The sequence below is a fragment of the Gossypium arboreum genome, chromosome 11 (assembly GCF_025698485.1).
Source record: "Gossypium arboreum isolate Shixiya-1 chromosome 11, ASM2569848v2, whole genome shotgun sequence".
Taxonomy (NCBI): domain Eukaryota; kingdom Viridiplantae; phylum Streptophyta; class Magnoliopsida; order Malvales; family Malvaceae; genus Gossypium; species Gossypium arboreum.
The window spans coordinates 6463295-6488733 of record NC_069080.1 but is presented as its reverse complement, the minus strand read 5'-3'; the positions used below and the strand labels follow the sequence as shown (position 1 = coordinate 6488733).

At 30.9% G+C, this 25439-nt stretch overlaps 4 protein-coding genes across 7 annotated transcripts; 3 read left to right on the top strand and 1 right to left on the bottom strand.

The window, feature by feature from the left end:
* Positions 1-395: 395 nt before the first annotated feature.
* LOC108472647 (aquaporin NIP2-1-like) lies at positions 396-2673 on the top strand. Of its 3 annotated transcripts, none has more exons than XM_017774198.2 (5): positions 396-637; positions 725-949; positions 1811-2005; positions 2087-2148; positions 2233-2673. In XM_017774198.2, the coding sequence occupies exons 1-5, from the start codon at positions 542-544 to the stop codon at positions 2300-2302; spliced, it is 648 nt and encodes a 215-aa protein (XP_017629687.1). In that variant the 5' UTR covers positions 396-541; the 3' UTR covers positions 2303-2673. The 3 variants fall into 3 exon arrangements, with proteins under 3 accessions (XP_017629687.1, XP_052877080.1, XP_017629686.1); XM_053021120.1 differs by having other exon boundaries at positions 2238-2292; XM_017774197.2 differs by having other exon boundaries at positions 402-637; positions 2246-2673.
* Positions 2674-10351: 7678 nt separating this feature from the next.
* LOC108473659 (serine/threonine-protein kinase PBL34-like) lies at positions 10352-14502 on the top strand. 2 transcript variants are annotated; one of them, XM_017775350.2, is made up of 6 exons: positions 10352-10994; positions 11786-12120; positions 12214-12349; positions 12516-12652; positions 12732-12855; positions 13434-14502. In XM_017775350.2, the coding sequence occupies exons 1-6, from the start codon at positions 10820-10822 to the stop codon at positions 13952-13954; spliced, it is 1428 nt and encodes a 475-aa protein (XP_017630839.1). In that variant the 5' UTR covers positions 10352-10819; the 3' UTR covers positions 13955-14502. The 2 variants fall into 2 exon arrangements, with proteins under 2 accessions (XP_017630839.1, XP_017630838.1); XM_017775349.2 differs by having other exon boundaries at positions 12513-12652.
* A 326-nt stretch (positions 14503-14828) lies between these two features.
* LOC108471652 (pectate lyase-like) lies at positions 14829-17272 on the top strand. Its single transcript, XM_053021117.1, has 4 exons — positions 14829-15607; positions 15698-16391; positions 16467-16709; positions 16798-17272. Exons 1-4 carry the CDS (start codon positions 15408-15410, stop codon positions 17023-17025), a joined length of 1365 nt encoding a protein of 454 aa, XP_052877077.1. The 5' UTR covers positions 14829-15407; the 3' UTR covers positions 17026-17272.
* Positions 17273-18490: 1218 nt separating this feature from the next.
* On the bottom strand, positions 18491-24250 carry LOC108470820 (FACT complex subunit SSRP1-like). The gene is made up of 16 exons (XM_017772301.2): positions 23951-24250; positions 22643-22828; positions 22355-22460; positions 21640-21776; positions 21354-21437; positions 21172-21266; positions 20906-21014; positions 20711-20797; positions 20537-20629; positions 20230-20427; positions 19973-20118; positions 19746-19893; positions 19392-19490; positions 19108-19296; positions 18882-18960; positions 18491-18809 (listed from the first exon to the last, which is right to left on the bottom strand). Exons 1-16 carry the CDS (start codon positions 24002-24004, stop codon positions 18676-18678), a joined length of 1944 nt encoding a protein of 647 aa, XP_017627790.1. The 5' UTR covers positions 24005-24250; the 3' UTR covers positions 18491-18675.
* Positions 24251-25439: the final 1189 nt, after the last annotated feature.

Genomic DNA, 25439 nt, shown 5'->3' with positions numbered 1-25439 from the left:
TCTAATAAACATTAAAGTTCTAATGATCATCAAATCTATCTTAATATTAATAAATATCAACTTAATAATAAAATATTTTTGATATGATATTAAACAGGATTTTAATAAAATATTAAAAATAATATAGATAATTTTTTAAGTACACTATCTTTGAAAAAGCCTACCCTTTATTTATTTTTATTGAAAGAATTGCTTTATTTATTTATTTATTTATTTATTGTAGAGTTACTTCAAATATTCAATAGTGAATGATATTAGTAGGCCCAAATGCAGGCAATGGATCAATGAGTATCCACAAGCGTTTCTCTTGGGTCCTATTCAAAACCCAATTATGATTGACATATATAATCTATCTGTATAACAAAAGAAATTATTATTATTCAAATTAGTAGTTGGAGTTATAAAACATATCCAAATGTCATGGGTACTGGGTAGGCCGAAAACATTATAAAAGAGCTTTGAGCAATTAAGTTGGTTTCTGTCTTTCAACTTCTGAGCTTCGTTCTTTCTTTCTTTCTTTGTTTCTGTCAGTTGTTCAACAATGGCTACAACTGAGGTTTCCCCAATGGATCAAAATCCCACACCTCCTAAACAGCCATCATTTCAACAACACTACCCTCCTGATTTTCCAAGAAAGGTATAAGCAACAAAACAGGCTGTACGCAACATGTTTTAAATAAAACATTGTTTTGTGATGAACAAAAACATTATCTGCAACATGTAGGTGTTTGCAGAGACGATAGCAACCTACTTGCTGGTTTTTGTGACATGTGGATCAGCTGCCATTAGTTCGGTTGATGAACATAAAATCTCAAGGTTAGGAGCTTCAGTTGCAGGTGGACTTATTGTGACTGTAATGATCTATGCAGTTGGTCATGTTTCTGGTGCACATATGAACCCTGCTGTTACCCTCGCTTTTGCAGCTGTCAGACATTTTCCATGGAAACAGGTTTTCTCTTCTTTTCTTTTCAATTTCTTCCATTTTAGTCCCTGAAGATCGCCATGTTTACTGCTTAGGAAACTATGAACATAAAAAATGAATTGAAAGGTAAAGAATCTGATCCATCGATATTGATTTTTTTGTTTGTCGATGGGGTTTCTGAGTAATTTGAGAAAGGTCGTTAGACAGTCGGAAGGATATGGGCACATGGCTGATAGTTATGTGGGGTCGAGTCCAGGGTTCATTATTTTGGACCATTTGTGCAACTTCGGTGGTTTTGAGTTCAACCTTCACTTCTAGCCACAATTCGAACATATAACATGGATAAATGCTTCAATAATTTATGGTCAAATAAAATATATATTTTTCCAATATTTATTTATTTCCATTTGCATTAAGAATTTAATTTCCTAGCTAACGATATTATTGTTACATATTAATATGGAAATAGAATTACTTGAATTTATGTTAATTTTTTATTTTAATTCATTTGTGTTCTTTAAATTTATTCTAATTGAGTTGATTTTCAATTCAGTGCTCTAATTGAAATTATATTTTTTTATACAGTATTAAGGGTGAGGGACAGGGGTAAGACAGTTTAAACTCGTGCTAAATGGGTGTTTAACAAAAACTTTAATCGTTGTTTTATTCAAGTGAAGATGGAAATTTTTTTTCTTAATATCATATTATATATATTATGAGTTAATGCATATACTTCTTTTGTAATTAAACAATTAAATGTTTATATAGTTTGGCACATGCATTAAGGCACAAATATTGTATTTAAGATCAATAATTGATTAATTATGTTCAAATTGATTTAATTAATTTGAAAAAGAAATGAAATGGATACGTATAAAATGGTTGCAGGTCCCATTTTATGGTGCAGCTCAACTAACAGGAGCAATCTCTGCATCATTCACACTCCGTGTATTATTGCATCCAATAAAACATGTTGGCACCACATCACCATCAGGCTCAGATTTGCAAGCTCTAATCATGGAAATAGTTGTTACCTTTTCAATGATGTTTATCACCTCAGCTGTGGCCACTGATACTAAAGCTGTAAGCTCAAATCATTTAAAAAAATTTCTTCAAATAGTTTTTGCAGTCTTCATATGTAAACATGTATTCCATAAATGACAGATAGGAGAGCTAGCAGGCATAGCTGTTGGGTCTGCTGTTTGCATAACTTCAATCTTGGCTGGGTAATATTAATTATATTGCAAACTTAGAAATTAACTCAATTCAAATCGATTGATTCTTGATATGATGTATATACTAACAAGTAGTGTAGGAATACAGACCAATATCAGGTGGATCAATGAACCCAGCAAGGAGCATAGGGCCAGCAATAGCTAGTGGTGAGTACAAGGGAATATGGGTGTACGTGGTAGGACCAGTAACGGGGACATTGATGGGGGCGTGGTCTTACAATCTCATCCGGATGAGAGACAAGCCTCACCATGCAATCTCTCCACATTCCTCCTCGTTCAAACTTCGGCGAATGAATAACCAAGATGGAGAGGTATAAGGTAAACCTGAGTGTATTCAGTATTGATTCATATCCATTGTTCATCCTCAAGAGCCAATAATATTCCTCACTACCCTTTTCTCATTTTACCCTCAAACTTAGATCATATATAAACTTTGTAAATTTATTATCATATGAATAATTACTTATTTCGCCCTCTAACTTTATAAAAACAAAAAGAAGTAATTTTAGTCTTTCATTTATTTTTTCGCCTCTTTTTACTCTTAACTTGTAATATTTTATCAAATTATCCCAAAATGAATGGAAAATTTTACTGTTTTTAACTTTATTAACATTGCATACATGTAGATTGGCACGTGGATCACATGTCAACATTCAATTAAAATTTAAAATTTAAAATTTAAATAAATATTTTAAAAATTAAGATCGTTAAAATTATTAAAAAGTTATATTAAAAATAATTTTTCATAATTTTAAAATAAAAAATTTTATTATATACTTGCTTGTTATCTACGTGGTAATCCACATGTAGCATCAACAAACTTAATGTCATCTCCCTATAAAATGCATGTGTAAACTCATCAAAATTACCTATTTTACATGTTAATGTATATTACAGTGTTAGTTAATTGGCATAGATATTATTGTCAATGCAAGAGCACATTTTTCTTCCATTTATGAATTGAGAAGAAATTATAAATAATTTTAAATATTATGTCAAAAAAATAAATATAATCGAAACAGGAAACGAAATTACTAGAGATTGTTTAAATTTAATTATAAAACTGGCCGTGGGTTCATGAAGACCTAACTCACAAGATAGGGTTATAAATGATTGGAGATATGTGCAGGCTGAGTTATGGTCCAAGTTATGTTGGATTGGGTGCTACCATTAAGGGTTGTATAATTGTCAAGTCTGTTGACCTGTATTTTGGGTGTTTTCTTTGTAACTTCCGTCCACAAATATATAAAACGGTCGGTTAATACTAAATGGGGAACAGTTGTCTTACGCCTTCAATGGAAATAGTGTTGATGGTTTCGTCTTTAGTAAAGCTGTTCATCCATACTAAAAAGGCTTTCTCCATATGTTAAAAAGCTTTTTATTACTTTCCGATTTTTAAAAAAATATTTTATCCATTTATTTAATTTTTAATTATTTTAGTATTTAAATTTATATTATTTGTTAAATTATTCTAAAATAAAAATTAAATATTTATTAATTTTATTAACATAATATACACGTATATTACCACATAAATATCATATCAACAATTAATTAATTTTTAAAAATTTTAAGAAAAGTTATAACAGTAATAAAGTAAAGAGATATATGTAAAGAGAAAAATAATTTATTTTATTTTATTTTACCATATGACGATTTTTAATTAATTATTTTTTAAAAATAGATTTATTAGTTTAACTAATGTTTGAACTTATAAAGTACCAATTTGAAAAAAATATTTTAAATATTACTTGTGATAAAAATATTTAAATATCAAAATGAGGAAAAAATACATAATTTAAATACTAATTTATAAGTTAAGTTTTTAAAAATAAATTTAATCATTTGAATAACAGTTGGACTAATAAAAATATTGACATATAAAAATAATTTAATTACCACTTGTGAAAAGAAAATAAATACCAAAATTAAGACTAGTAGACTACCAAAATAAATAAATAAATAAGAAAACTTCCACATATTATAGAAGTAACATCGACACATGTATAATCGAAACTAATACAATTAATTTATTAATTAAATATTATATAAAAATAACCAGCTATAATTAAAATAGACAATTATTATTAATATAAATAGAATTTTGTATTTAACATGTATATATGATAATATTCAGAAATAGTTATGATAATTTAAATATATAAAACAGTTACTAATATATATATATATATATATGGTAAATCACGTGATTGGTTACCTAACTTTTAGATAAGTTTTATTTTAATCACTTAAATTAAAATTTTAGACACATGTGACTAAATTTTTAATAGAAAGCTGACGCTGGCCTTTATTTAATAGCTAAATAATAAATTTAGCTTTATTTTATCAGTTTGATATTAAATTTAAAATTTAATAAATTTAATTTTTAATATTCATAAAATTTATCATTTGATTCTAATACTTACAAAGTTGAATAAATTTTGCCCAAACATTTATAAAATCTGTTGATTTAAATTTTTTTAATTATTAAAAGATTAAAGTAATGATGCAAATATTTTAAGTGATTAGTTGTAGCTTCTAAGGGTAATTTGTAAAGGCATGGAGCGGTGATTAGAGGTGTGCATGGGCCAAGCTTAACAAAAAATTTATGCTCGGCCCAAAAATAGGCCTAAAATTTTACTCAAATCAATTCAGATAAATATGTTAAAACTTGAGCTGACTCGGTCTACCCATATTAAATTTTATATTATTTTTATATAATTTTAAAATATATATAATACATCAAAATACTAAAAATATTAAAATAAATATTTTCCAACAAATTGAAAATAAGTTTAAAAAATTTATATACTTAAATAACACTAATATAAATACAACTTAACAAGCAAATGCCTCTAAAATAATAACAAAATTAACAAATGTCTTTAAAATAATAACAAAATTAACAATAAAATAAGTTTTATACAATATCCAAACAATAATAATAAAATAGTGAAATTGTAGTAAAATAGAGAGAAAACAATAAGAAAATAATATTAAAAAATAATTTTTTTGTCCTTTAGTGAATTCGGGCCAGACCAGCCATGCTCAAACCAAAAATACATTACCCGACATACAACCTATTTTTTAAACGGATCTTATTTTTTTATTTAAATTAATTTTTAAACTTATATTTTTATTCAAATTCTTTTATATTTCAGACGAACTTCCAAGGTGAGCTAAATATCCCAACCCATCAATAATTCTAGCGGTGACCATAAGTTAGCAGCAGCAGAAGTTAAATGACGAAAGCTTAATACTATCAGCAGGTTGCATATAAGACAGCCACGTAACACAAATAGCAACAAAATGATTTCAAACAACTGCTGCGGTCGGTGAACGGAGCAGCAGCAACGACTATGATTAGTGCAATGAGCAGCCAACTTGAAGAAAATCAGTATTGCAAGGGTAGCAACGTTCAAGCATCCGGTGATGTAATCAATCCCCAAAAAAATTAGAATAAGAGATTTTTTCCATATATAGATGGGAACCAGGGAGTTAATAAAAATAGTCAGTTAATGAGTAAATCTAAGCAGCTAAAAACTTTTTTTATTCCCTAATAATAAATTCAATTCTAATATGCAATTTTTTTAGAATTAGAATTAAATTAATAAATTTTATAAATGTTTAGGGTTAATTTATTGAATTTTTAGATTATGACTAAATGACAAATATTATAACATCGAGGGCTAAAGTTGTTGAATTTATATTTAACATCAAGTTGATAAAATGAATAAACATTAAAGAGTTAAATATATTAGGCCGATAATTAAAGGTTCGTGTCACTTTTTATTAAGTATGCAGGTAACTAAAATTTTAAATGTTAAAAATAATAGTGATGAAATTAAAATTTTTAAAATTTAATGATCAAAATAAAACTTATTAATAAGTTAGATGACCACCTAAATAGTTTATCTTAGTATCTGATACTAATTATAATTAAATTACGTTTGCTCATGTTTAGCATGATTTGTTTTTCACTATTTGGCAGCTGACAGAAAAGGGCAGATATGGTTTGAAAAAGTTTACTAATAGACAAACCAATTATGTGATTAAATATATATGTATCTATAATTAAAGCTTTTGCATAACTTACTGTTAATTTGTAGCATATATCATATATCATATATGGTTAGGCTGAGTTAAGGTTTGAACTGGATTTGATTTAATTTATCAAATTTTTATTAATAAACTTTAAAATATTATATTTTATTGCCAAATTAAAGTTTTTAATCTAAAACTGGACTCATATAAATTAGACCATTAGCCAAACCATAGGCCATAGACAAGTCTAATTTGTAGGCCTCTTTTATTTTATTATTAGTATTATTATCCAATAATAATGGCAAAGTCACTCAGATTTTCATGCATGTGATTATGGTAATGGAAGACAGTCTTAAAACGACAAATATAATATTTAGAATAATTTATTTTAAAATATCTAAATAACAAAATTATATATAAATTAAATTCATTGTTATTGGCTATTTAATATATGAGAATATATTTTTTAGTAAATTATAATAAATAAAGTAAAATTTAAAAATCAACGATAAATACTTTTACCCATCAAGCTATCACATGATATTTATAATATATTTTATTTATTAAAACTTGTAGTAGCAAACATTACAATTTTCTTAATAAAACTATCATTAAATTATAGTTTCATGAACCGGTATCAAGTCAAATCTGATAAATGATAAATTAATGAAACTACACTAAGAATCGTTTCATGAATAAATAAATTTTCATTCATAAAAGAAAAAGAAGAAGAAGATATGCTTAAAGAAATGTATTTGACTCTGCACAAATTATAGAAATAAAGCATAAAATATTACAGTTCGCTCAAATAAATATAATCGAATAAAAAAATTAGTAAAAGTTTGGTAAAGTATCATGAAGGTTCTTATATTAGGGTTTAGATTGTATTTTATTATTTTATTAAAAAAATAAATTAGTCATTATATATTTGATTAAAGAGCAAAATGGTCATTCAGTTAAAATTTTCATCTATTTTTACCGTTAAAAGTTGATCATTGTACGTCAATATAAAGTACGTATGGCATGTCATGTCTTATTGTTTAGTTTATTTCATTAATTATGTCAGTTTTAAACAGTAAAATTATATAATTTTTTAATAAAAATATTAATTTACATTTTAATTTAACATATATATAAAATATAATTTAACTCTTAATATATATTAATATACCCAAAATTTTGATGAAAAGTGTGAAACTGGTTGTAGATGTTGGCATACCAACCGCACCTTCACTAATGGGTGGCACACCTATTAGATAATCCTCCTTTTTCAAAATTCAACCATTCCAATCCTACTTATTTTCTTAAAATTAGATTTATTCATAATCGAATTGGATTGGTTTGTGTTGAGATTATCTCAATTTTTATTACCATAGCCAATGTCTCATTTATTAATAATATATAATAATGTTGTATGCTTTAAAGTAGGAAAAATTGAGTTTAGGAATCGGGGAAAATGGAAAAAAATAGTGAGAAGATTAAAAAGGGTTATAGCCTTTTTAAGTTGTGATTTGTAATTCCACTAAATAGCGTGTGAGGATGGGAAAGAAATTTAAGCACTGTTTAGTTTGGCATCAAACACACCAAAGAAAGTGACGGTGGTTTTTGTCTTTCACTGTATTTGTTTCTTTTTAAAAAAAAATCGGATAAAAATTAAATTGTATATATATTTTTATAGTAAAGTGTAATTTTATTATTTTAATATTTTATATTTTAGAATTTTAAAATATTAAATTAAATTTTAATTATTTTAGATGTTAAAGTGTAATTTTATTATTATTAATTTAAAATGTTATAAATCATAAAAGCATGAATTAAAATTTATCCTTTTAAGGAGTGTTATTACTACTTGGTGTCAACTAAACTCCCTACTGTATGTTTGTTTTTCCTTTTAATATTATGGAAAAAAGAAAGAAACATTTTATCACAAATTTTACCTCCATGGAAAAGTTTCTTTTAAGTAATATATGTTAAAGAATTAAAATAAAATAAATTTAGATAAGGTTAAAATAAAATGTAATTTAAGAATCCATGCATAATTTATATAAGGTGGAAGTTTAATTTAAAAATATTTATGGATTAATTTAATTTGAGCGTGGCTTGATTTTTTTTTTAAAGTTTGGATCAAGCTAAATTTAGTTCTCCTAAATAACTAATTTCACTATTTAAAATAATAAAAACAAATTGATATTAACATTTGCATGTTTCATAATTAAATTAAACATCAAATATAAGTAAAATTAATTAATATAAATTCAAACCAACCTGAGCTTGTTTGATGATAAAAACCTTAAAATTATATCTCAATATCCAAAGATTATATATACTTTTATACATTATTTATACCATAAAATTCATATATACTAAAACTATACTGATGAATAAATTATAATACATGCTTTACAATATTAAATTAAAAAGAACATAATGGAGTATTTATGGGTAAAAATAATTTTAAGATCCCTTTAATATAAATATAAAATTATATATTATTTGATATATTTTTCATTTCTAAATAACTTAATGGCGAATTTGATAAAATTACTATTTTAAAAAAATTGGATTTTGGGTCAATTTTTAGATATTTAGGAAAATAGATCGATTTTGAAGAAAGAAGTGAAAACGTGTCCTACAATGTGCACTTTTAACTTTTTGATACATATTTGAGTCTTAAGTTTGATTCCTATTCTAAATACATTTATATTTTTTATTTCATGTTGATTCGAGTTTTTTTAATTAATGTATTTAATTAATAAATGTATTTTTTCAAATTTTTTAATTCATCTTTTTAACTATGAACTCTTTTATTTATAAAATCAAATAATTATTGTAAATTATATAATAAAATATATATTTATGATAAAATTGATATTTGTTATTATGTTAAATATATTTTATTTTTAAAAATGTCAACTAATTTTTGATACTTTTTTTTATATATAATATTTATATGTCAAATATTTATTTTCTCCACTTATATTGTGGGTATGGTGATTCTTAATATTATAAAATCAAATAATTATTTCAAATTTCATTGTTTTCTATTTACATTAGGTATGATATTTCAACTATTTTTATATGTGAAATATTTTAATTAATTATTTCAAATACACATACAAAAATATATAATACTAAAATTTACTACACTCATTATATGAATTGAGAAATAAATATTATACATATAAAAATTATATTTACTAAAAATAATGATATTTAGAAATAATTATTTGATTTTATAAATAAAAGAGTTATTAATTAAAATAAAAACTTGAAACAACATAAAATAAAAAATACAAATGTGTTTAGAAGAGGAAGCAAGCCGAGACTTAATAATAAAATTATTATTAATTAACCAACTAACTAGAGGAGCTAATATGTTAAAATAATAATTAAAAATAAAAATAACGAGTAGTAATTGATTCTAAGCAAAAGTATATGGAGACCTTTGTATTAATATTCAAATTACATTGTCTTATTTATTAAAAAATGTAAATTAGTTTCTACACATTAGATTAAAGAGAAAATTGATTTTTTTGTTAAAATTACATTAACTTCTTTTGTTAAAAATAGTCTTTGTATGTCACTATGAGGTATCGTAATATGTCATATATCACTATCTCGATTATTTTGTTCGTCACACTAGTTTTTAACCATGTAAATGGATGAATTTTTAATAAAAAATCAATTTATTTTTAATTTAATATATAAAATTAACTTTTTATTTTTAAATAAAGAAATAAAATATATTTTAATTCATAATACGAACATCTCAATTATACTTTTACCTAAATTCTATTGAAAGAGGCAAAATTTTTCTCTAGAAGATCTTTTATTTCTATCTCCAAATTATTTCATTTTCAGAACCATTAATTCTTTAATCCACCTCCTCAAATCCAATTATTTTAATATAATCAATATAATGAATAAATTAATTATTAAAATAGAATATTATTTAAATATATACGTATTTATCTTAAATTATAACCAAATAAAAACCAGCAAGAAGAAAACGTGGTACAGTTTCAATGGAATTTGATGTATCTTTATCTTTACAAGATATGTAAAATAATCTTAAGCCAAGCAAGACAAAACATTAAACAAAACAAAATCTTTTTAAGTATATCCACTTCCATGTTCCTTTTCTAACACATGATTATGTTATATATTTGGTTTGGAATTGGGAATATGCTAAGGTTACTGTTGTTAGTTAACAGCAAGAAAATGATTTATATTTCCTTTTCTTCACATTTGTATATTTCTCTCTCTCTCTCTCCTGCCCAAGCTGCCCCTTTTATCTGTTTCAAACTGCCCAAACTGCCCTTTGTTGAACACTTTCCCTCTTTCTCAAGCAGAGAGTCCCCTCCTTTGTCTTTCTCTTTCTCAAAGCCTTCCTTTTGACTAAATTTCATAATTTGGGTCTTGGTGATTGATTACCACCACCATAAGATCTATTTTTTTTGGGGGGTTTTTTTTTATGAATTTGATTACCTGAAATCACTTGCTTTGAGGTGTTTTGGGATGTGTTCTGTGTTTTCCTTTTATGTTGTGTGATTAAAAATGTTGGGGTTGTTGAAAGCATGTTTCTTTTTTGAGGAAATATAGATCAGTTATAGAAAGGATGGGTTTTGGTCATCAATCTAGGGAAGTAGTGGAGGAAAATTCATCAAGGAAGAAGAAAGATGGAGGGGAAGAAGAAACAGGATGTTGGGTTAAATTAAGGTTTATCGGAAGTTGCATGTCTTCAAGATCAAGAGTTGATAACTCTGTGAGTGGAAGAACAGGCACTCATTATGGTAACGTTCTCTTCCCTTCTCCTTTATTTTATACTTGTTAATCTTCAAATTTCTTTATATATATATATATATATTGCCCCTATGGATTGAGGTAAAGGATGTGATCATTTGTTGAGAATATTTAGGAGAAATTTTAGCATAGAGAATTTTAAGACTATAGCCAAGTACTTTGGGTGAGAATAAATTACAAAAAGGATTTTGTATTTCTTTTATCATCTTAATTAAAATAAATAAATTTAGTGATATATGTTTTAATGCTTATGAGGGTTTAAAAATGTTTAGAAAGTAAAAGAAAATGGAGATTCTTAGACATTGAATGGTTTTCTAACATGTTATGCTTGGGTGTATATATTATGTTTTTGCATGGTAATGGATGAATGGTTTTTTTAATCCATCATTACCAAATGGTAAGGATCTGCTGAATGATGTTAACTAGTTGAAAGAAACTACTTTTCTTCCTCTTATCATTTTTGCAAAGGCATATAATAAGAAGCCTTAGATACAATTCTTGAAACATTTAGATTTTGTTTTATTAAAAAATGATTTTTGGAAAATGTTCTCTGCATTTTCCTTAGCTGAAAAATGGCTTGGTCGATAACAAATGCGACTCCCTGCATCAAAGCAAAAGATTGGATATCTAGCATAGAGAAGTTAAAGTCGAGTGAAAAGGATAGATCCTTTTAAGGGACACTTGAAATGCATATCTAAATAAAATGGCATATGATAGTTGCTATTTTTGATGATTGTTTCATAACGTTAAGCTTACTGCCTTGGTCTTTGTACAAATTCAGCGGAAAGTGAACCTACAAAAGAGAGCAGCGGAGATCAACCAGTTGTTCTAGTGTCTTCTACGACCACAAGCAATGGTGGAAGTGCTTCATCCACACCAAAATTCAGTGAGGAACTGAGAGTTGCTTCACAGCTTCGGAAGTTCACATTTATTGACCTTAAATTAGCGACTAGAAATTTCAGACCCGAAAGTCTTCTCGGTGAGGGTGGGTTTGGTTGTGTCTTCAAAGGTTGGATTGAAGAGAACGGAACTGCTCCCGTAAAACCTGGTACTGGGCTTACGGTTGCTGTCAAAACCCTAAACATTGACGGACTTCAGGGTCACAAAGAATGGCTGGTTTGACATCTGAATCTATGTTGTTGTCTTTCTCTGAATAGTGTTCCTTTTTGTAATCTTTTGTATTAAATTATGTTTTGCCTCGTATGTCAGGCTGAAGTGGATTATCTCGGTAACCTCCTCCATCCTAATTTGGTTAAATTGGTTGGTTACTGTATTGAAGATGATCACAGATTACTGGTATATGAGTTTATGCCACGAGGAAGTTTGGAGAACCACCTCTTCAGAAGTATGTATTCGCCTTTTGTTTCACAATACCTTTAGCGCGGATTATAGTAGGGATGAAATATCGGATACTATGGTTTATTAGGATTGTTTTGTGCCTTATGCATTTGCAAGTACATGGTTGACCGATGTTTAATTTTCTCTGGTAATAACCACTTTTTGCACAGAAGGGTCCCTGCCACTTCCTTGGTCTATTAGAATGAAAATTGCACTTGGTGCTGCGAAGGGTCTAGCCTTTCTTCATGAAGAAGCAGAAAGACCTGTGATATATCGTGATTTTAAAACGTCTAATATCTTGTTAGATGCGGTATGTAGCTGAGACAGAAAAATACTATGTTCCCTACCTAATTTTATTTTTCTTCTTATAAAATGGTTACCAATATCAGGATTACAATGCCAAACTCTCTGATTTTGGATTGGCGAAAGATGGTCCAGAAGGAGATAAAACTCATGTGTCTACTCGAGTTATGGGAACATATGGCTACGCTGCACCAGAATATGTAATGACTGGTATGTGGTAAAATTCCTGCTTTCTTTCCGAAATTGGTTTCCGTTGTCTCCAGCTTTCTTTGGTATGTGTTTGTATTAATCAAACTGCATATCAATTTTTCAAGAATTTGTTTTTTCTGCTAAGATTGTTATGTATTATTTGGTTTTCATTTTATAACATTTAGGGTGTGCTTGGTTGAGAAGAAAAATGAGAGGAAAGAAAATAGTAAGGATGACTGTTGCCCATCCTAATGCATAAAAACTAATTCTTCCAAGTTGTAAAGACGAAAAAATGAGAGAGATGTGTATGTTAGTTCAACATTTTTCAAATGTTTTGTTTTCTTTCCTTCCATTTTTCAACTCTACCAAGCAATTGACAGAAAGAAAATTTTATACATTTTTTTCTATTTTTCCATCTTTCCTACCAAGCACACCTGTGGAAAGAAAAATTATCTTATCCATCCTTTTAGTTTTCTACCCCTTCAATTTTCCATCCTTCCATTTTTTTTTCCACTCTACCAAGCAAAGCCTTAGAGTTGCAAAGCTTCTTTTGTCTTATAGACCTTTGGTTACATAAATCTAATACAGTTATTAATTAGGACATTTGACATCAAAGAGTGACGTGTATAGCTTTGGAGTAGTTTTACTTGAGATGTTGACTGGCCGGCGGTCCATGGACAAAAACCGACCAAATGGGGAACACAATCTTGTGGAATGGGCGAGACCGCATCTAGGAGACAAGAGAAGGTTCTTCCGGATTTTAGATCCTCGTCTTGAAGGGCATTTTTCTATCAAAGGTGCATTGAGAGCAGCCCAGCTGGCTGCCCAATGTCTTAGCCGAGATCCCAAAGCCAGACCTCAGATGAGTGAAGTTGTTGAAACTCTAAAGCCCCTTCCAAACCTTAATGATATGGCCAGCTCCTCCTATTACTTCCAATCTATGCAATCCGATCGGTCTAGGTCCTCCAACATAACTGCCAAAAATGGCATAAGAGTGCAGGCAGGATTCGTAACGAGGAACGGACAACCTATGAGGAGTTTATCCAGTTTGAATGGTCCTCAGGCTTCTCCATTTCACCAACATCCTCCGTCACCAAAGCCTAAAGCAAAAGAACCATAGGTTCAAACTTCTGTATGTTGATATTTAGAATTTGGTCGTGTCCAAATCCGCATCTTTAGACTGCATAATCAACTCCAAATAGAGAGTGCCTCTTCGACAATGATTGTTTTATTATATATCACTGTTGCACTATAGCAGTAGAACTGATCAAGCCATAATGGTGAGTTCATTGAGCTGAAGGAAGCCAGTCTCTTTATTTTCTCATTCCTTCATTACTATCTTGTACCTTTCTCGGGCACATTCGGGGATATTTGTGTTCCACCGGAGTAATGAACTGTATTCTTGTTGGCATGCCGATGAGGGCAAGGATGACAGGCACAGTTGGTTGGCCGGTGAAAGAGGAAAGGAGTACCCCTCACATTTACCCTCCGTTATTGTTGTACAAAATGATCCCTTTTTATTTTTGTTCTTGGTTATTGTGGTTGTTGTATGTATACAAGAGGCCGGAATCAGGAGGACTGCAGATGCCATGATTCAAACTCGGTCACTTCTTAGAATTGATTGTATGAAAAAATTGGGTGGAGGCGAGTCCTTTTTACATAACAAAACTCATTGGCTGCTGTTGTTGCAACTCTTATTGTCCATTATCAGACTATAGGCTTTATTGGTTCTACTAATACTCGTACAATCCTGTTTGAGTGTACATAGATAAATGTCTTAACACGTAGGCTCTACAGCAATTAACATAATTTCACACGAGTGCACCATCGAGATTTTGCCAACCAAAACAACTAAAATCAGCATTTAGGTTCTCGTAAAGAAATAAAACATACATTCTTTTATGGATCCAAAAAACCCTAAGCAAGAGATAAAAACATTATATAAAATCCCCCAAAAAAAGTTTTTAACAAATTTACTTCATTTTAGAGTATGGTAATCTGATTAATAATATGGTGAGTTTAATTTTTAATATAAATATTAAAGTAAGATGAAATTGAAAGTATAACCACATCTAATAACAGTTTATGGTGGGATTCAATGTTCCACAGAATCAAGTAATGTTAAGTTGGTGCTTAAATGCATGGCATTATCTCCTGTAAAGTGTTGTAGATAGAGAACCCATATCTCCTATCCTTATTGAAAAAGAAATTGAAAAGGTGGATGCGTACCAATTTTGAGCGTTTTGTGGAGGATGTGTGGTTTGGAATATATTGGAAGGAGGAAGATGCAGGGTTGCCCATTCTCTACGCGCTAATTTTAGAAATATATAGTTAGCATAGAAGCTTTAATTACACCCAGGAATGGAAGGTGTTGAATTTCCACATACATTTCTAAATAACCAAAAGGGCTTGGCCAACCTTCAAAAGTTGGCACTTAGCAGCTCAGAGCTTTAGATATTCAGGTTTTCACCCTTTTTTACTGGTGTAAACTGGGATTCAAAACTTTAGTTACTAGGCCCTGTTTAAATTTCTAACACAACACAAAACAAAGCAAAGATTAGAGAGAAACAAAAATGAAAATAACAAAGGCCCAACTGGTTTTCCTGTTTTCATTTGCCACACTAATTCCGACACTATGGGGTGGTGGTGGTAATATTGCTGATTTTGACGACGTATGGAAGCGACGTGCCGATCAGGCATGGAAGAACACTCTGGCAGCTTACGAACCAAGCCCAGAAAATGTCACCAGTAAATTCAATGAGAATGTTCACAAGTAATTCTTATTTATATAAACTTCTTTAATCTTGATATGTGGGTCATATATGTTATAATTAAATCGTATGTGATGGGCAACTTGGTTCAGGGCTCTTGTTGCAAATAAAAGTAACAAAACCAAGGATTTGGAGGGTAGTGAAGATAGGAGGAACTTGAGGGGCAAACACAAAAAGTACACGGGTCCATGCATGGCCACAAACCCCATCGACAGGTGTTGGCGATGCAGACCTGACTGGGCCGAGAACCGTAAGAGGCTGACGCAATGCGTGATTGGTTTTGGCCACCGAACCGAAGGAGGAGAGAAAGGGAAATACTATGAGGTTACTGATAATTCCGATGATGACCCGGTCAATCCTAAACCCGGAACTTTACGTTTTGCCGTCATCCAGAAAAGGCCATTGTGGATCATTTTCGCTCATGACATGCACATCAAATTATCACGTGAGCTCATTGTCCAAAGCAAGAAGACGATCGACGGTCGTGGAGCCAACGTTCATATCGCGCATGGAGCTGGCATCACACTTCAATTCGTGGACGATGTCATCATCCATAGCATTCATATTCATCACATTGGTCCAAGCAAGGCTGGCCTAATCAGGGACTCAGTGGATCATATAGGATTGAGGACAACGGGTGATGGGGATGGCATTAACATCTTCGGATCCACAAACATTTGGCTCGATCACCTTTCCATGTCGGAGTGTCAAGATGGACTCATTGATGCTATCCAAGGTTCCACTGCCATCACAATCTCAAACTGCCATTTCACCCACCATAACGATGTAAATACATATATTTTCTTCTTCTTTTACCTTGCAATATTTCTCAACAACAAATGATAATGGATTGATGTTCAGGTGATACTACTGGGTGCAAGTGACACCTACGAAAGAGATAAACTAATGCAAGTCACAGTTGCATTCAACCATTTTGGGAAAGAACTGATACAAAGAATGCCGAGATGCAGGTGGGGATTCTTTCATGTTGTTAACAATGATTACACACATTGGAAAATGTATGCAATTGGGGGTAGCATGCATCCCACCATTATCAGCCAAGGTAATAGGTTCATTGCTCCAGACGATCCCAAAGCCAAAGAGGTGTATATACTGAACCCGCAACATGATAATATGAATCCCAGTTTAGTATAGTTAAGCAATAATCCAATTCCATATAATGTACGTGCAGATAACGAACAGGAACTATGCACCCCAGTCGGAATGGAGCAAGTGGGTATGGAGATCGGAAGGAGATTTGTTGTTGAACGGAGCCCGTTTTACAAAATCGGGGCCGGATAAATCTCCCCAGTTTGACTTCACCAAGATGCAGATGATCAAAGCCAAGCCAGCAACATTTGTGAGAAGACTCACCCGTTTTGCTGGGGCTCTTGACTGCGAAAAGGGGAACAAGTGTTAGATTTCTAACAGTGGAGTCTATACATTTCTTTTTTTAATTTTTAATATGAAGATGATGGAGAATAGAAAATCTCTTATTTGTAAATATAGAAGATGACAGACTGACTACCCGCCGGGTTTGGTTGCGGGTGTACAGTTTTTTAAGACTTACTGCAATTTTTATTTCTTGCATTTCATTTTAGACTTTTGCTAGTAATATTTTTCAAAAAAAATAAAATTTTTAAGCTTTTCATCATTGTCAAGAATAATCTATGCATGCGGTTCTTTCATTTAAAATTTAGATAGAAAAATAGCAACCGTCTTCCTTGTCCGAAATCTTGGCATTAAATTTGGGTATAGATGGTATTTAGTTAGTCCTGGAATCAAAATAAATTTATGTGAGCAACAACTCAGATAGTAACAGAAGATAGGTTCCATAACAAAATATATTACCTTCAACAACAGTATCTACCCTAGAATTAAAAAAATAAAAATTAGAGTAATTTGATTAGTACGAATATTGTTGTCAATGTAAAAGAATATTAATTTAAGTGCGTCAAGTGCTTATATCATTTTGTAAATAATCTATCAAGCCATAAACTACTTGAGCCTACCATTTTGTAAAGAAAACATTATCAAACTTAAATAATAAGATATAGATTTCAAATCGCCATAACTATGTAGCAATCAATTCATAAATCAATATACATTTTAATTTCATAATTTATTTTTATTTATTTTGCTTTAAAAGAATTGGCTTATTTAGATTTAAGTTTTTTATTAAACATAATAAAAGAAAATTAAAAAGAAATTATTCTTTGATTTATATCATGCATTCGACATCATGTTAAATATTGTGTTTACTTTTTTCTCTATCTTTTCATTAACTCTCTTTAAACAACAATTAACAATTTATGAATGAAAAAATATCAATACGAGATCAATATACAGTAGATCACACACAAAAAATGATAGTTAACATGGGAATAAACCCGATTTAAAAAATTTGATAAGGTCCCAACCCTAAAACAAACTTAGTTTCTATGCTCAGTGCTGATTAAATCGTGGATCACACCTCTATACGATACTATACTCTTTCTCACATCCCAGCCAAACCCATTACCACACTCAACCCTTGTGCATCACTACCATGACTCAAAACACATTAATGGCAGCTTTGCCTTTGCCCTCCCACTTACGTCTCAGACTTGGGGTCATGGTAACGACTTTCATGATGGTTTAGAGCTTTTAGTTTTTTTTTAGCTTACTGTTTTAGCACCTAGGTAGGCGTTCCATTAAGACGAGTTGCAGGGCCATCTTTAGTACTTCTAAATTCAAATCTCCAATTACCAAGCTTGAAATACGGCATCGTGAGGTACTGACGTACTGTTGGAAAGCCATTTCTTTCTCTGTTATATTTTGTACACTTCTATGTCATAGTTCAGATGCCAAATGGAACTTATTTCGTTTCGTCAAAAGATATAAAATTGTTTTGGTAAATTTTAAGAATCAAATTCAAATATTAAAATGCAGATCCACCATAATTACACTGTTAATCTTTTCATGAAACTAAATTTACTTATTTTTCAAATATAATTTGCAAGCAACACTAAATTTTCGAGTGAGATGGGACAGTCGTAGTAAGTAGCATGTTTGAAGTCAAGTCAGTCAATCAGTCGGATTCATTTCCAGAATCAATGTTCATAGGTTGAGGATTGTTACTATTGCCTTTCATCTCATTCTTCTCATCATCGTATCGCTTTTTATCAACCCTAGCCTTTGCTTCATATGGTTCCTTCTCCTCCTCTGCACCCACACAATGTTATCTTACTTACCTTCCTTCTTATAAACCAAATTAAATCCAAACCAATTACTTACTTGGCAACTTTCTCCACCTATCTCCAAGTATTTTGGACACCTCTGTAAATGGTATACCCGGATGACTTTTCTTCACATTCTGTAAAACATCATCTCAGTCATTCAATTTAATAATAATAATAATAATAATAATAAACAATAAATAGAAGGAAAAAAAGAAACTCATTTCGGTTCATTGGCTGCCCTATTTATTCACTATAAATGTGTGTGTATATATAAGACCCACCTCCCTTTCCGCCTGTGAAAAATAGAAGAAGCCAGTCATTGCCCTCTTTGGTGCATTAGGATCCTTCTTTTTCCGTTTCTTCTTCTTTCCATCATCTTGTCCATCTCTACCTTTCTTCTTACTTTCTTTAGAAGAAGAGGCAGCTGCAGCAACAGCAGCTTCCTTCCTTTGATCCTTTTTTGCAGGTTTCTGTAATTGGCAATTCAATGTGCAATACCAAATTATACTTTGTCGACAATTTGCATTTACAAGAATAAACTATGTTAAGGAACAAAATGACTTACCTCTTTCTCATCTCCACTTTCACTAGCATCAGATTCTTCCTCCCCAGAATCATCAGTTGGAGAACCTCCATCGTCCTTGTCAATAACAAAGTCCTCATCCTGCATTTACAACTTCATCAATAGGGATAGCCAGAAGCTAATAGCTCAGACGTCAATATCTAGAATGGTTGCTACTCAATCTTACATGCATCCCCAAGGACAGAACATGATATCTTTCCTATAACTACTACTAAAACCAATGTGTTTAGGGGTCACTCGATGACCAAGTGAAAATTGTAATCAATGCATATTTCAAAAATAGAGAACCATGTGCATATTAAAGACCTAAATAAAGATGGGGAAAGAAAAAAATACCTCCTCATCACTTTCATCCACGCCAGCTTCGTTCTTAATGCGTTCAAGATGTGGATCAACTGCATCATCGTCATCATTTTGAAGAATCTCAGCCACACCATCTGCGGTTCGTACATCTCCAAGGTTCATAATCTTCAAACCCTTAGAACTGCATGGTAAAAGAGCAGTTAATGAATTGCCAAAAGGACCAGAATTACTAACTCAATGGAAGAACCCATTAACCTAACCTGATGAAGTCAAACAAATTGTGATATTCATTTCTCTGAATATTCCGAAATAAATGTTCTTGCTCAGTTTTTAATCTTATAAGAAGATCAAAATAATGCATATTTGAGCCACCAGCAGCATGCCTCTCAAATTCAACATAGTCAATCTGGCATTTTGAGCAGAAAGGGAAAGATAACCAAACATGTCAGTTAAAATGGGTACCTGTCATTTGCATCTAGAACAACAGATCAATCAGGAGGCAAATTAGACTTTATACCTCTTCATGAAGAATAAGTGTAGGAGGTTTGGGTAGAAAAAAGAAGCTCTTTTCAAGTGGATACAGGACTCCATCTTCAGCTTTCAATGAAGACTTGACAGCATAACCATCTTGACAGCTACGGAATTTTCCTGGTTTGGTAACTTTGGCACCAGATAAACCACGCATTATTGTGGTAAAAACTTCGTGAATAAGTCCCTGTTTTACCAAGCATAATAATATACGTAAATTTGAAAGCCAAGCTTGTAAATCAAGGGCACTCAGCACTTTGAAAGGGCTTATATTATGAAAAAAAAACAAATATTACCTTGTAAGAAGGTTCCAGCCTGTCTTTGTACTTGGTATTCAAAAGATCCTCATTTATGGACAAGGTGCTTTCAACAACATAATCAGTTTCAAACTGCAAAAAGATGAAGGAGAAGATAAGTCAAAACTTTTCATGGTATATCCAGTGAACACAAATCTAAACAACTAGCAATACCTGCAAGACAATATGTGGGTACAAAGTTTGCCCTTTACGGATAGGTGGATCCAGTGTAACAACAACAAAAGTATGAGGCTGGTTGAACTGCCAAACAAACAGAGTATAGAAAAGTATGTTAAAGAGGTTGTAAATATATTTTGCCTCACTTATACCAATGAACATTACTATCTTATATCAGTGAAAGAATTGAACCTTTGGAAGCAAAAAAAGACGCACAACACTGCTATATTGAATTTTGAAATCATTAGCCTGTCCTTGGAGTCGCAAGAATGACAGATGAAGTTCAACACTATACCGACCCCTGTATGAAGAGCATACTAAGTCATACATTTAAAGGAAGAAAACAAAATTGTATAAACCAAAAGAAACAAACCAAAAATCAAATATACACAAATGACACATTGGTTCTGATTAGGTGATTTTTCATCCCAATGTCAATGTGCTTGGGAAAGACCTACCTTGGTGTGAGGATTGCAATGCCCTCAAAAGTGACAACAGCTTCCTCAACTCCAGTACCAACATCAGCCACTGACATGATTTTTTCACGGAAAACCTAGAAGGTAATGGTACATAGCATCACCGAAGTAATCATTAGTTGTAAATTCACATTTTCCTAATAAAGAAGTGACAACAGACTTACCTGAGCAGGAGGACGATTTTCATCACCAACAAATTGGGTGTTGGCGTTGGGTATGTGGAAACTTATCTCCATAAGTGAATCTTTCTGTCATCAAATAAAACTACTTTAGTAAAATAAAAAATAAAAAAATCAAATGTGTTCCTTGTTCCTGGACAAATTTGTTGTAGGTAAAACATTTTCTTTATCAGTAAAGGTTATACATGTAAATAAGGTGTTTTACAAGCATTAGGAGGGAGTTAAACTTCTTTCAACATTAATAAAATCAGAAGAGCAGTGAGAAACACACCTCATTAGCTCCAGTTGTATCATCCACATGGAACTCCAAGATGACATCGTTTTTCCCTTGAAGCTGAGTTTGTGATACATCAGCTAATGACACTTCAAAAGCTTGCTTTGAACCAGTCACAAAGGTAAGCATATTCCCTGCAAATACAAATAAAGGCTTTTAAAACTACAAGAATATGTTGTTTGTGGAATAGCAAAAACCAGGTGAACGCCAGAATCTGAAACCTACCCAAAAGGGAAAAATATCAACCATCCAACGACCAAGATAAATGACAAAAACCTAGGGATCTCAATTAAAAGGTGGCTTGAAAGTAGCAAACTCAAGAAAAGGTAATGAAGAAAAAAAAAACTAGTATCCACTAATGGAAAAACAGTAGTGACAGAAAACTATATAAATTTGAAAAAGAACAAATCGCCAAAACTTGATTTCAAGTGCTCAATACCTCACTAGATCATCGATTATATCCTAAGAATGGACTCCTGAAGCAAAGAAGGCTGCAAACCCTAAATTGATGGAAAATTGTTTAAAAAACTAAGAAAAATGTTTTAAATGACAAACATCCACAAGAATATAATAACAAGTGCGCAAGATTAACCAGATGTAGGACGCAAAAAACACAACATTTGAAAGAACATTATGTAACCTGCTTCTATGGCTACAAACAGAAACCAATATATGTTTAAAAGCAGAAGGAAAAATATGAGATTTCACCAACCATTTAAATCGACTTCTCCCCAGTTATGACCACTGACAGAAAGCTGTTTTTCTTGTGGTGTTATTCCACAATTATTCTGAAAAAAATTGGTCAAACTGGCAACATCCTGCACAGAGAAATTAACAGCAGAAAAAAACAATCATGTATTGATAGCATCCTCATCCAAGGAAACAAATACAAACCTTCTATTATTTCCCATTTACCATTGTTAAAAGAGAGCTACTGGCAACCATTAAGCATGCAGAATGAGAAAATAATTTGCTTATTGAGAGAAAGTTGAATACTAACCTGGTCACGGAATCCAGCGAACTTGTAGTACAATCCATCTTTGATTCTAACACCAAGTTGATTTGTCCTAGGGACCTTCATCCATGTAACCCCTAAGATATCAGATTTGTCAACTTCTACTGCTTTACCGCCTCCTTGTTTCTTCCATAGAATACCTCCTGAATAAATTTTAAGCTGTCCAGGATTCTGCATGAACATGAAGTGGAGAGCATGTAAGATTCCAATTTTTTTTTTTGTTTTTTTTCCAGGTTTAGTGAAAAGGGAAAAACAAAACTTGAATGAATACCAACATGACCAGAACCACAAGACTTCAGAAGTTTATACTTTCCTCAGCTGTTTCCAGGCAAACTATATAAAATATAGATTTTAAAAACTGTAATACCAACATGTTTAAGCTTAACATGGAAAAGAAGGCAGCATATGTTCCACTATAGCTGTTATGGGCCAAATCTATGTCAGGAAAAACTTAAAAACCATGAATTCCGATTCTCCAATTAAAGCTTAGGATGTGATTTTATTATTTCCTTTCTAGAATAGGCTTCCTATTATGTAATAAGACCAGGTTTTATTAAAGGGATGTATGGAAATATAAACCCTAAGCATAACTATTATAAAAAATCCTAAAGAAATCTGGGTTCTCTCTATAGTCTCCCTATAACAGGTGTTAAGGTTTCCCTCCAACTTTAATGAGTTGAATTACCATTGACAATAGGTCATAATCAGCATAAAACAGATTAAATAGTAAAGAAAAAGACCGAATATAGGTTCTACAAAATTTAGTAAGGTTCTAGATTCGTAATCAGAGAAAAATAACAGAACAAAGAACCCACATTTTGTTTTATCCATTAACAAAGCCTTAACCTAAAATCATAAAGTTTTCACCATAAACGATGCATTCTTCAAACCCTAAATGAATCCGGGTTTTAAACGAATCAATCACACACACACAAAAAAAAAGCCACAGTCCATTTCATTCCATCAAACATAAGCATCTATGAAACATATCGAAAAAAAAAACAGAAATAAAGTATAAAATGTTAGGAATAAAATAAAATAAAGAATCAGGTTCCTCGAGGAAAAAAAAGGAAGAAACCCCAGGCAATAAACTAATAAAAACTGCAAGAACCAATTGAGTTTCCTCCCACATTTAACCTAAACATAGAGAAGTCATGTGAAGAGAAGTAGTAATAAAGAAAACTAGGGTTTAGAGCTGATTTCAAATGAGAAAGCGAAATCGAAAAGACTAAAAACAACAGATGAAACTACAAAGTAATCGATTAAAAAAAGTTCTATCGAAAGAGGTCTGACCGTGCCGCCTCGACCGCCAAGGGAGATGTTGTTGAAGAGATGACCGTCCGTCATGCCGGTCAATGCGAGTCCGAGAGGAAATCAAAGAGCCCCAATGAACGTGAGACAGTGAGCGAGTGAAGAGATTAGAGGGAAATAAGAACCCGAGTCTGAAGAGGTGGAGTTGGGGTTTCTCAATTTATAGGCGGTAAGGGTGTGCGTACTGCGCACCAATGCCGTTATGGCGCGAAAACAGGAAGAGAAGGGGGGAATCTGGTACGTTTATTAGAAGCGTTGTTCGAATGAGAGGATCAATTATATTCGGCTACTTAGCCATTGGATCGTTTTCTTCTTTTACTTTCGTCATTGGATTGGGCTCATTGCTTTTTTAACTGATTCCGGGCCGTTACAAGTTCTATTTTGGGCCATATAAGCCATGTCGTTTTCATTGATTTTCTTTTTAAAAATTAATTATTTAATACATTAATCCCTATATATATTTTGTAAGAGAATATTAATTTTAACTCGATTAGTATGGATATTTTGTTAATAAATATTGTTGTTAATGCAGGAGTATATGAGTTCGAGTGTACTAAAATGCATTATACTCTTATTTATGAGTTGATAAGGGTTATAGGTAATTCAAGACTTTATGTAAAAATAATAGACATGATAAAAATTTATAATAAAAATATTAAAAAATCATACGAAATAATAATTCTATGTAAAAATTCGAATTTAATTGTGAATTATTTTATAACAGCGAATCAAGGTTGATAAAATGGTTTAAATTAATAACATGACGTTTTGAACGAGGTACAATAAATTTTGTCTTAATATTCATTAATTACTTAATTTTTTTAGGATTTCTAGATTCCTTCGAAATATATCAAACAAAAAATTTAAAATTTAATAATTATTTAATATAAATTTTGAATTATCTTTATCTGAGTTAATGCTTAAATTTAATAATTGATCTTGAGTCTTAAATTTCTCTTTCAATTTAAGTTAATTTTTAACTTGATAATTATTTTTATATTTGAGGTTAAATTTTTTTATTTAACTTTTTTAAGGAAATATTGAAAAGAAAAACAAATCTTATGAGATGGGGAGATTACAAGGATGGAATTTATTATGAATTGTTTTAGCTATCATTTTACTGTTTTGGCACAACCTCTCCGGTGTCAAAATAACCTAATTCTCATTCATTTGTCATTTACGCTTAAAATTACTGTATTACTACTCATTGGACGAAAACTCAACACTTGGAAAAGTAGAAAATAAAGCCCAACTTACGCATAAAACTTATATAACAACCGGCCAATTTGGTTTGTCGGTTAAATGGTTTGAAAATGAATGAGAGCAATCCAACGGTAGGATTGAAGTAAGAGATGACGTCAGAAAATTTTGAGGGAAATTATAATTAAATTATATATTTTTATGATAGTAAAATAAAATTTTTATTATTTTAATAGTTTGTATCTTTATAATTTTAAAGGATAAAATCGTT

Coding starts and splice junctions, on each gene's coding strand:
- LOC108473659 (XM_017775349.2), top strand. CDS start 10,820: ATGGGTTTTGGTCATCAATCTAGGGAAGTAGTGGAGGAAAATTCATCA. Junction 10,995..11,785: donor AAGAACAGGCACTCATTATG/GTAACGTTCTCT, acceptor GTACAAATTCAG/CGGAAAGTGAACCTACAAAA. Junction 12,350..12,512: donor GGAGAACCACCTCTTCAGAA/GTATGTATTCGC, acceptor CTTTTTGCACAG/AAGGGTCCCTGCCACTTCCT.
- LOC108470820 (XM_017772301.2), bottom strand. CDS start 24,004: ATGACGGACGGTCATCTCTTCAACAACATCTCCCTTGGCGGTCGAGGC. Junction 21,267..21,353: donor AAAATCGTCCTCCTGCTCAG/GTAAGTCTGTTG, acceptor ATTACCTTCTAG/GTTTTCCGTGAAAAAATCAT. Junction 18,810..18,881: donor TAGGTGGAGAAAGTTGCCAA/GTAAGTAATTGG, acceptor GTGTGGGTGCAG/AGGAGGAGAAGGAACCATAT.
- LOC108472647 (XM_017774197.2), top strand. CDS start 542: ATGGCTACAACTGAGGTTTCCCCAATGGATCAAAATCCCACACCTCCT. Junction 638..724: donor CTCCTGATTTTCCAAGAAAG/GTATAAGCAACA, acceptor TGCAACATGTAG/GTGTTTGCAGAGACGATAGC. Junction 2,006..2,086: donor TGGCCACTGATACTAAAGCT/GTAAGCTCAAAT, acceptor CATAAATGACAG/ATAGGAGAGCTAGCAGGCAT.
- LOC108471652 (XM_053021117.1), top strand. CDS start 15,408: ATGAAAATAACAAAGGCCCAACTGGTTTTCCTGTTTTCATTTGCCACA. Junction 15,608..15,697: donor TTCAATGAGAATGTTCACAA/GTAATTCTTATT, acceptor AACTTGGTTCAG/GGCTCTTGTTGCAAATAAAA. Junction 16,710..16,797: donor ACGATCCCAAAGCCAAAGAG/GTGTATATACTG, acceptor ATGTACGTGCAG/ATAACGAACAGGAACTATGC.